The following is an 11503-nucleotide window of genomic DNA, read 5'->3' on the forward strand; positions in this document are numbered from 1 at the left end:
CACTTGTCGATAGATTGTGTACTAACAGGAGGTATGTTTATGCATTATTTTTTTAAAAATGGATACACACTGCAATTATTGGTTTATGCATAACGTGATGGATGCAATTTTTTTTCAATTAAGTTGCCAATCTATTCATAACTAACTTTATTACATTGTACAGAGAAAACTTCATATAATCTAAACCAAAAGCATGACTATATGTATAAGTGGTAACTTTTGGTATGGAACCACAAGCAAGGCTACACTAGTATATGTGATAGAGTAATTGTTATCATGGTATTTTGATGATGCAAACATAATGTTATAAACGTAGTAAGTACATATGATCATTTTAGCTTAATACTAGATCACATGCATAGTAGAGATCATTATTTACTTAGATGAAATGGTCCTCGTGCGATTGTGAATTGTGATTATTGAAAAGTTTATATTGTATTCTAGTTTACATGCAAAATGATGAAGCGCATTTATATATGTTTTTATTTTAAGACTGTTTCGAAACTGGATGAAGTGGTAGACATGCAATTGTAATGTTCATGTGGAATATAGTTGTGTAGATTTAAGGGGAATTGATAATGAAGGTTCACAGTTGTGCAAAGCGTAAGAGGGCCTTCTAGTACACTCCACAAAATAACAGGGTCAATATTAGAACATGGCAACTAGTGATCAATATAAGCTTCAAAAGGTTTGGATGCAAATTCTTTAGGTACCAATCGGGAAAAAAAACATATATCAAAAGAAATTTGGACTACCAAGTTTGATGCAATTATCATCTATTCATTCATGCATTATAGATAAAGGTCTATGCTTCTTCCATCATCATTATCTTTAGAAATACTCCATATGAACACCAATTGCGATTAGAAAGTCAGATTTTCTGCCATGAAAACCAACAATTTTCCCAGGAGATGCAGTAGAGGTGAAATATGCATACCCTGCTTCACCCCTTTCTTTTCCGTAAGGCCCATACATCTTCTTGTTTGTGTGAAAAGCAATTGATGTTATACCTTTCGATCCACTAAATCCCTCAACGGGTCCATAAAACCCCGAGATCCCAGTCAAATACTCTTTCGCACCATCCAAATCAACCTGCCAAGATCATGGTTATGCTATGATCAGCCTGAAACAAATGTAAAAAGAAAAACAGTGTATACTTTTGCACATACCTGTTCTGTTTTCTCTGCACCTGTTCCACCACCATGAACAGGTGAAGAAAAAGATTTACCATCTTTTTTAACATATTCAAATTGGACGCCATATATCACATACAAGACTTCCCCAAGTGAACACATACTCGTTTCACATGGTTGAAAACTCCATCATCCCAGCGTTTACCTCCAGAAGCCCCCCAAGGTCCTACATCCCTCGGCATTAATCCCATTATCAACAACTGAAATAGATACAAGAAAACTTTAACTTTAGGACAACTAAAAATAATCTAGGAAATAAGTTTTTTTTAAACCATGAAATGAACCTTATGTCCGGATTTGTTATCAGATTTACAGTTTCGATATAATGCTAGTGATTTAGGCATCACATATATCCCAATTGAATCAATGAATTTGCCAAAACGTCCATGAAACCCAACAATCATCCCCCCTTTACCATCGTATGAGAAACCAGTGACACCCGCAGAGCCAAATGGGCCATACTGTCTCCTATTTGTGTGAAAGCATACCGACATCACTACTTGAGAACCTTCATGGATGCCAATCGCCCCACTTATCGAAGTTAAATATTCATTTGGGTATTGAATGCAAATCTGCATAATTAAGAAAGTGAGACACGCATTTGAAATTCCCTCCTCGTGTATCATGATTCATATATATGTATGTATGCATGCAAAAATGCTACAACATGTGTTGATCATTTACCATGTCACAATTTTGGCACCCAATCTTGCCAGCTGTACCGATAGTGGAGCGAGTGTCACTTTGGAATGTTATGTAATCAATAACCCTTCCATATCCAATTGTAATCTTTTTAATAAACCCGTCTGGCATAAAAATCCAATCTTTCACCACTAGTTGTGTACCACCACCCCATGGTCCAAGAGCTATGCATTCTTCAAAAATGGTTGTATCTCCCTTCAGAACATACAAAACCCATAATATATTTATAAAGCAATAAAATGGGTATCATTTTATCCATAAAATAACAACACGAGAAAGAACAATAACAAAAAAGAAAGGAAACCCTACCATCATGCGCTATTGAGATCTCTATATTTCGACATCCACTACCTGCAACAATCAGTCATAGTAAATCTATGTTAAGGTCACACTAACAAAGTGATTTCATATCTCCGTCCCAGTTTATATGTAGATAACTATGGAATAGTTCGTATTAAAAGGTTATAACAATATGCCATTGATGAGAAACTATGCTTTCTCTTCATTTCTTTCAAAAAAAAAAATCTTTTTCTCTCTTGTATTTAAACTCGAGAACTCATGTAAATGAGACAATCATATTGAACTTTTCTCCAATTCGAAGTGGACCCTTATACACAGGAACAGAGTCATTAGTATAAAAGTAATAAACAATAAACTCCCGAATTATTTAAAAGTTAAACAAGTATTTTCTGATTTCTTCGATAGGATATGAACATTTCAACCATTTTTCAAATTTTATATGCGCAAATACTGTTTATCTGAAACCGCAGTAATCATAAAAATAAAAGGGATAAATCCTAATTACCTTCTCAACTGAATGCTCCGGTGAATAACAAGCAATTTGAAGCATAAACTGAAGAAATAGAAAAAGAAAGGCATATATAGTGTGTAGTTAGTGGGCTCATGAAGCGACTCTTTGATGTCTGGCCCATCAAGATAACGAACGTGCGGTCAAATTAAATTGCTAACGTACTTTCTCAAGTTGAAACAAAAGGGAATGGAAGTAACGTTGTGACGTTGTGTTCCCCCTTGAGTTGGGTTGTTTTTAAGGAGACGAAAGGAACCCGAAAAAAAAAAGTAATTTTCTCTAGTTTTTTTTATTATTATTTTAGAAAACTTTTACATATTATTAACGAAAAAGCTATAACATCAAAAAAAAAAAATTCCATTAAATCTCAAAAGTGGTTAGAATTTTTTAAAATATAACCTTATATATTAATGGTTTCCGGAAAGTAAAGAAACCACCTCGAACCACGTACAGACAGGTCGAAGCCGATTTGAGATCCAGGGAAAAATAAAAATTAAGGCCCTTAATTACTTAATTTACCAAACAAATTTAATAAAAAAAATTAGTTCTATACATCCTATATGACAACCAGATCCAAAAAAAAAAAAAAAAAAAAAAACTTTTTAAATGAACTCTCAAGTGACACAATAAAACTTAGGGATATGGATATTCAATTTAAACAACCGGAGGCTTACCTTCTCTGTAACGACCAGTCTTTGGTATGTTGCTTCCATGGTATTTATTTAAAAGTTTTCAAGAGGGACTCGGCGAGTCTATAGCCCGACTCGTCGAGTAGGGACGGGATTTCGAGCACGTGTAAGTTGGCGACTCGGCGAGTCCGCCTGCCAGGAAGAAACCCTAAATCCCCGGGTTTGCTCACTATTTAAGCAATGTATGTGTCTCAAACTCGCCTCCTTCACCCTCAGAGAGCCTGTGAGAAACCCTAAACCATTCCTTTGTATAATCTAAGTGTTTTGTGTGGATTCTTGAAGGATTGAAGAAGAAAAAGAAGAAAGAACCAAAAAGAGGAAGTGTAGAGCAAAGATCCAAGGCCAAAGTCAGAGTTCATTGAGGTATGTCTCGGAATTATCCTGTTTTGTGCTTAAAACCTCCATTAGAACACCTCTAAGGCTAGTTTAATGTATTTTCCAAGCTTTATAGTTGTATGGATGCCTTGTCGGGTCGAGATATCCTTAGATCTGTTCATTTAGGAGTGTTAGAGCCCTGATCTAGTGCCTTTTCGAAGTTTCCTTGCTTGAGAACCCTAGATCTAGCCTTTATTGTGCTTTTTGAGCCTTTTAATCTTCATGGGTGCATATGGGCACGTAAAGATAGAATCTTTACGTGTTAATCGAGCTAAGGGAGCCCAGATCTATAAGTTTTATGCGCTGGATTCAAGCAGAATCGAGTTTAGAGTAGCTGCATGCATGCGACTCGGCGAGTCGGAAGAACGACTCGGCGAGTCGAGTTGCGAGTCCCCGATTTTTCCCCTTTTGAGTGATGTCGAGTGGGGACCAGTGAGTAGTAGAGTGGACTCAGTGAGTTGGAGGTCAGACTCAGTAATGGAGGGACTCGACGAGTTGTTCATACAACTCGGCGAGTCCAAGGCAATCTTCTTAGCTCAAGAACAACTCGTCGAGTTGTTTATACGACTCGGCGAGTCGGATGCAGATAGCCTGAGTTTTAGAATCGAAAGGGAACTCGTCGAGTTGATGCCATACTCGACGAGTAGCCACGAGTAGGGTTGAGAAGTGAGAATAAAGACTCGGCGAGTTGGCGGCCCAACTCGGCGAGTCAGGTCAACTGTAGGTTGACTTTGACCGGGAGAGTTGACTTTGACCAGGGGTAAACGAGTCATTTTACCCCAATTCAGTTATTAGTAGTTGATTGAGTGTGTTTATGGAATTGTAGCCGGGGAGATACCGGAGCAGCAGCAGATAGCTTCCAGAGCCATACACTCAGCAGCCAGTTCACGAGATGAGTTTCCTTCCAGTAGAAACGGGTCTACGGCCACAATTCCGGCCCGTTTAGTTAGCAGTAGTTCCGGACTTCAGTCCGATGCAGTAGTTAGAGTGCTTGATGTCTTTGTGATTCCAGCATGTTTGTGTTATGTGTTTCGGACTTCAGTCCGATGCAGTATATGTGTTATGTTAGCAAATACATGTTTATGTTATGCTATGTTCAGACAGTTCCGGACTCCGGTCCGATGCAGTTAGTTCCGGACTCCGGTCCGATGCAGGGGACAAGGTCCCAGTCAGTTCCGGACTTCGGTCCGATGCAGCTAGTTCCGGACTTCGGTCCGATGCAGTCAGTTCCGGACTTCGGTCTGATGCAGCTAGTTCCGGACTTCGGTCCAATGTAGTTAGTTCCGGACTTCTGTCCGATGCAGTCAGTTCCGGACTTCGGTCCGATGCAGTTAGTTCCGGACTTCGGTCTGATGCAATCAGTTCCGGACTTCGGTCCGATGCAGTGGGCAAGGCCCAGTATGTGCTTTATTTGTTATTGTGTGGTATGTGGTGGTTTGGGGGAGCTCACTAAGCTTCGTGCTTACGGTTTCAGTTTTGGTTTCAGGTACTTCCGCAAGTAAAGGGAAGAGCTCGGGATGATGGCATCGCACACACCACAGCTTCAGTTTTTGTCCTGGGAGTTGATTCAGTTTCTTAGATATGTTTTGATACAGTTGTGACACAGTTTTTCTCATAGTATTTTAGTATGGTTTTGAGATACGCAACGTATGGTTTTATTATGTGATACGCAGTTTTATGATTTTTGTTATATTAAAAAAATGAAATTTTCGGGTCGTATTTTTTGGGATGTTCCAAGTTGGTATCAGAGCCTTGGTTTGAGGGATTCGGATACACTTCCAGGTGTATCTGAACTCAAACTAAGGGAAAGATAAAAAGATTTTCAAAAAAGAAAATGTTTTCGAAAGAAATTTTGAAAAGCACTTAGAAAGAAAAGAAATTTTAAAAGAGATAAGGGTGTGGTGCATGCGATCAGCCGAGCTCAAGTAAGTACTCCCAAATTACCCATACAAGTTTATTAGTTCAGTTTCAGTTTTAGTTCCAGTTTCAGTTTCAGCTTCAGTAGAACAGCATGCTAGTATAGGACTAAGGATCTAGGAGGATGCCTTATGTGTCTGCTATATGTGTTTCAGCTTTATGAGAATTGCATGCTAGTATTGAGTAGACTGCAGTAGGATAGCATGTTTAGGTTATGCCTGATAGTATGAGTTTAGCATTGTATGCTAGTACAATTTTCTCGTTCTGAGGATAGAATTGCTTGAGTAGTTTCTTGTGTCTGAATGCTGCTTGCTTTGTGCTTTGTGGGACTCCGAGTGATGGGAGTTAGCCATTAGGTGAATACGTCACATCACATGTGATCAGGGTTGAATAATCTCAGAGTGTTGGATTTGACCCTATTGCACAGCTCTTGTTTGAGTCCAACCGTTGTAGGGACGAGCCTTTTACTCGAAGGATTATCTGAGCCTCATCACATATGATGGTATTCAGGTGATGGCTAATTAGCATTATAAGGAGGCCTTCGGAAACTGAGGACTGGTTTGAGTGAAGTCAGAGATTTCCATAGGGCAAGCCTAGGATGAGAGTAGCAGAGATCAGTAGTAGTAGTAGTGACTTGGTGGAGTCAAGGCAGTTCTTGAGGAAAGTACGGATAGATATGGAAGGTAGTATGGGCCCGTACTACTGAAAGCAGAGGATCCGTACTCGAATCAAGGAAGTCTGAGGCAAGACCAGGAAGCTAGTAGTAGTATCAATGATCCCTTGAGATATTTCAGTTTTCTGATGTTTCCATGATGTGTTTTAGAATGGTGGTTTTGCGTTCGAGGCTAGCAGACAGCAGTACCGGTGCCGGGGAGGGATCAGGATCAGGCTCGGGGGCCGAGCGTATGGATGAGCAGACCAGAGAGTTTCTTTATTCAAAGATTACTCGTATCATACTGGAGCAGACTCCTGTGATCTTCGGTTCGATCAAGGAGGGTATCCTAGAGCTGATGGATGAGAGGTTGGGCACCTTCCGTGCCAAGGTGGCGGCCATGATGGGGTCGCGCACACTTACGTTCAGGGAGTTCAGGGCATGTGGAGCTCCAGATTACCACGGGGCGCAGGACCCCATAGCGAGTACTAGATGGTTGGCGGATGTGGCCAACGCTTTCCGCACGAGCAGGTGTCCCGAGGGGGACAAGGTTAGATTTGTTGGATTAGTGTCTAAGTCCATAACTATTTTGGTATGTACTTGACCCGATGGTGCATGGTCCTTTTGGGTTGCCTTCACCAAAGCAACTTGATAGGATGAATTATGGAGAGAAATGATTAAATATGATTTATTAATATATTATGGGAATAATATATTAAAGGAGAAATCATATTGTTTAATTAATATTAGTCAAGAATTAATTAGTAATTAGTTTTGTGACTAAAAGAGAATAACTAAACTTAAGGGACTGGAATTGTAATTATAAGATAATTGCAATTTGGGCCATGGATTGTCTTAAATCAAGAGGTGGACGAATTCTTATGGGAAGCCCATAAGGAAATCGTCCAAAGGCTTGATTAAAAGGAGTCTATGGGTTGCTTAGGGCTTAAGCAACCAAATTAGGGTTTCCTTGTTAGATAACCCTAATAGCCTCACTATATATAGAACCCTTAAGGCTCAAAAACGTGGGGAACTTCTTTTCTAGGGTTAGAACACGTTTTGGGTAGCCTCCATCCTCTCTCCTCTTCATCCTCTTGCTTATGGTGTTTGTGAACCATTAGAGGAGTGACACTTGTGACTCTAAGCCTTCCAAAGTCAATTCAAGGAGGAATTGGGATTGTTATTGCTACATAACAATCAAGGTAACATTATAAACCTATTCTAATATCTAATATGATTACTTGTATGCTAGAATTAGGGTTTATAGTCTTGGATTCAAATCATGTACAATAGAGAAACCTAGATCCAAGCATTAGGGTTTGTATGAGCACATAGGATGTCTTATGACCAAAACCCATCAGTGGTATCAGAGCCTAGCTTGGTTTCAATTGTATTGATGCATTGCATATCTGGAAAATTCGTTTTTTGGGTTTCTGGAGGCTGGACTCGCCGAGTCCAAGGTGACTCGACGAGTCCAGGCTTGACTCGACGAGTCAATTCGTCAGATGAAGGTTATCTCGGGATTTCTTGCTGTTTTTGCATTGGGATAGTTACCTTATCATGTTAGATCAATATTAATCCAATTATATGATATATTTGACTATAATTTTGATCTAATTGAAGATATTTATCAATTAATAAGATAATTGTTTCCTTATAAGATAATTGATTAATTATTTTGACTAAATTGATAAATTGTTTTGCAAGAAATCATTAAACAAATCAAATATGGATAATTATGTGATTAAATGTTAATTTAAACTATTTGATCCTTGTTGTTATGAAAAGTTTCATATTTTGCCCTTTTGGTTTTATAGTTTAAATTTGAACCCAAAAGTTTTGTTGTTTTGAAATTTAAATAGGTGAAACCCTTATGTTTTGAAAAAGGTTTCAAAACTTGCCCTCAAGTTTTGGAATTTAAATTTTGATTAAATAGTTTAATTTTGATGTATATTTAAATTCTAAACCCTAATGTGTTAAAATGTTTCAAAACTTGCCCTCAAGTTTTGGAATTTAAAAGTTGATTAAAAGTTTAATTAGGAATGTTAAATTCTAAAACTCTAGTAAAGTTTTGAAAAAGTTCAAATCACACCCTTATGGTTTTGTTAATTAATTAAGGTGTATAATTAGAAGAGGTTTAATAAATCCATAAAAGTTTAGGTTTACAATTTAATTGAATTAAAAGTATAATTGTTAAATTAGACCACCTAGTATTTTAAAAGTGTAAAATATACCCTATACTATATATAACATTAAAAGTCTAACATTATATATATATATATATATATATATATATATATATATGTATGAGTAAAAGTCAGTCTTACCGTTAGTAGGCCTCATTCACGAAGCTAGTCTATAAGGGATGTTTAAGGAAATTGCCTATAAAATGGCGATTGAATGGGTATCCACTCTTACCCACCGCACTCTTGACTAATGGAGGGTCGTTAGCCGAACGGGTAGGATAGGACAAATCCTTCCATTATAAGTATAATGAAGTATAATAGTAACTAAATGTTTTCATAAAATTCCCAATCTTAGTTACTTAGGCAAAAGTGAATTGATGCAATTCCATGAAATTACACTTTGTGCCCTTGCGAAGACGTTAGTGGAGCGTGTGTGGTTTACCGGCACACTAAATGGGTCTAAGAAAAGGTAGAAAAGGGTGACTCAATGTTGGTCATAGTTCGGTGGAGCGTGTGTGGTTTACCGGAACATCGAATAGGTGACTGTAACATGTGAGGGCACCATGTAAGTTTGCATGGTTATTCACACCCGCTTTGTGATCCTCGGCATCCCAGTCACAAACAAGAGGGGCATATCGAGATTTAAACATGCCATTGAAAGTTCAATGAATCTCAAAGGATCTAGGAGTTTTCATAGATTTAAAACTTAAATTTCTTTTCGTTTTTCGTGGTGGAAATTAGTGAATCGTCATTCACTTACCTTCAAATGTTCTGCAATTTGGGTTACGGCATCCCTCTCCCGAGTTGTAGAATATTGTGTTGGGTCCTAGCCTTAGTATCTCATTTGGGTGATTTGCTAAGGACTCAATCAATCAACTAACTTGAATTTGTTTTTTTTCTCCCGTTTTGTAGATGTCAAAGTTCGACAACTATGGTCTTCTCAAATCACGTGGAACAAGCATTCCACATGAAGATGATATTCCACGATTCGATCGAGGAACAAGAGATCATACTTCAATTCCTCCTCCTCCTCCAATTATTCTCCCTAACCCACAAGTTCAAAGGCTTGAAAAGTTCAAGCTCACTCAAGTCCTTTTGGCAAGTAAACATGAAGAAGGAAAGTAGGTGTGTGCACACGTCCTAGGAATGAAGTCACACATTGATAGGTTAAGAATGTTGGGATCCGTTGTCTGTGAGGAAATGACTGTTGATTGGGTTCTTCAGTCACTTCCTAAATCATATAGTGAGTTCGTAAGAGAATACTATATGATGAACTACGACGTGAACCTTATAGATCTCACCTATATGCTTATTGCTGCTGAATCAGCAATGATTTGGCGCAATAGAAAAGCAAAGTTGATTGGTGAATCTGCCTTCAAGACCTCCATGGATATAGACAATGGCAATGAAAGACATGCAATGATCGAAAAGTTTGATCATAAGAGAAAGGCAATGTCTGAAGTAGTTCCATGTACTGTTCCAAAAGAGTCGATTTGCTTTTATTGCCAAGAGAAGGGGCATTGGAGACGAAGTTGCCCTATTTACCTAAGAGATCTAAGAGATGGGAGAGTCGAAACGTATGGCTCTGCTTTAGGTAAAATCCATTGACTAACTCTTTTAAGCTTCTATTCTAGATTCTTAATACATAATGTGATAAGATTACAATTGATGTTTTGTAGGATCGAAGAAAAGAAAGGAAGCTTAAGGGAAGAAGTGAGCAAAATCTAACCGTGAAGGAATGGATTTCGATCGCGTTTCTCGAAGATTAGATTCTTAAGCTACTACTTAGAGTTAGAATTAGATTGCTAAGAAAGATGTATTAGCATAGTTTTTCAATGAATTGCATTGTAAGGACAAATTTTTCCGCAATAAAATAAATTTTGATTTTAAATTTTATTTATTTATCCTTGCAATGGCGTGTATGAAAAATTGATGTTAAAATGTTTCTATTATTAACAATAATGGATTTGGTTCTTATTTATGTTAATTATGGAAAGTCGAGAATTTACCAAATAGGGAGAGTTTCTCATCGCCCAAGTTTCAATTGGATGGAAACTTGGAATCATGCAACTTGGTTGCACGATGAATGAGAAATTTCATATTTGGAAATTAGACTAATTCATTGACAAAGTGTCAAGTGAAGGACTAGGAGATCGAGTACACAAAGTTGCATGTTGATCAAGTCCACCATAAGAGTAACAAAGATATTCGTCATGATTTACTAAAGGTTTAGTAAATATGATTACACTTACAAGATTAAGTGTAATTATGAATTGATTGAAAAAGTTTAAATCAATAGCAAAACGAATAAGAAGAATCAAGTAGGAAGAAAGATAAAAGTTTCTCCATTCTAAGAAGAAGGGAGAGTACCTTTTATGCTTTATGATAGGTCTTAATGATTAAGAATCATATCTCAATTGATCCTCTAAGTGAGTCTTAGTACAATTGTATGTTTAAGAAGAGGAATCAAGGATTGAAGAAATGGTTAAATCAAGAAGTCAATCATACTTCGTTCCAATAACAAGTCTTAAAGTTAAGATTGTGACATTGAGTGAAAAGTATTAAAAAGGTTTGTAACATTCATCAAATGTGGAAAGTTGTGATGTCTTGGATAAGACAAAGACCAACTAGGACCAATTTATGAAGAGTTTTGATAAAAGCTAAACTAACTCTTGAATATTTGTTTGTCAAGAAATGTTTTGACAAGAAAATCTTATATGTCAAGGAGTCAGTGGGAGTCTTAATGGTCTTGAAAGGTTTCAAGAACAAATCAAATAAACCCTATCAATCATCACTAGCGCACGAGTTGAGGTTTACAACTTATCGTGTTGACATTATTTTGTTTATGTGCCGTTCTAATAGAGTTAATTATGCATGTGAGTCCTATGAGTTCTCATTTGAATGCATAAAAGGCAAGAACCTTGATCAATGGAAAGTACATTGATAAGAAAAGGTGAGCTGCTTAACTACTTGGAAGACAT

The 11503-nt window shown here is 37.5% G+C and overlaps 2 protein-coding genes across 2 annotated transcripts; both read right to left on the reverse strand.

Annotated features, from left to right (window-relative positions):
- Positions 1–665: 665 nt before the first annotated feature.
- Positions 666–2085, reverse strand: LOC145072713 (agglutinin-like). Its single transcript, XM_079019206.1, has 4 exons — positions 1878–2085; positions 1478–1765; positions 1170–1393; positions 666–1092 (listed from the first exon to the last, which is right to left on the reverse strand). Exons 3-4 carry the CDS (start codon positions 1293–1295, stop codon positions 832–834), a joined length of 387 nt encoding a protein of 128 aa, XP_078875332.1. The 5' UTR covers positions 1296–1393; positions 1478–1765; positions 1878–2085; the 3' UTR covers positions 666–831.
- Positions 1460–3416, reverse strand: LOC145052394 (jacalin-related lectin 19-like). Its single transcript, XM_079000223.1, has 5 exons — positions 3378–3416; positions 3257–3259; positions 2701–2748; positions 1878–2090; positions 1460–1765 (listed from the first exon to the last, which is right to left on the reverse strand). The coding sequence occupies exons 1-5, from the start codon at positions 3414–3416 to the stop codon at positions 1460–1462; spliced, it is 609 nt and encodes a 202-aa protein (XP_078856349.1).
- Positions 3417–11503: the final 8087 nt, after the last annotated feature.

The sequence above is a fragment of the Lactuca serriola genome, chromosome 1, assembly GCF_051521515.1.
Source record: "Lactuca serriola cultivar US96UC23 chromosome 1, Lser_US96UC23_V15, whole genome shotgun sequence".
NCBI lineage: Eukaryota > Viridiplantae > Streptophyta > Magnoliopsida > Asterales > Asteraceae > Lactuca > Lactuca serriola.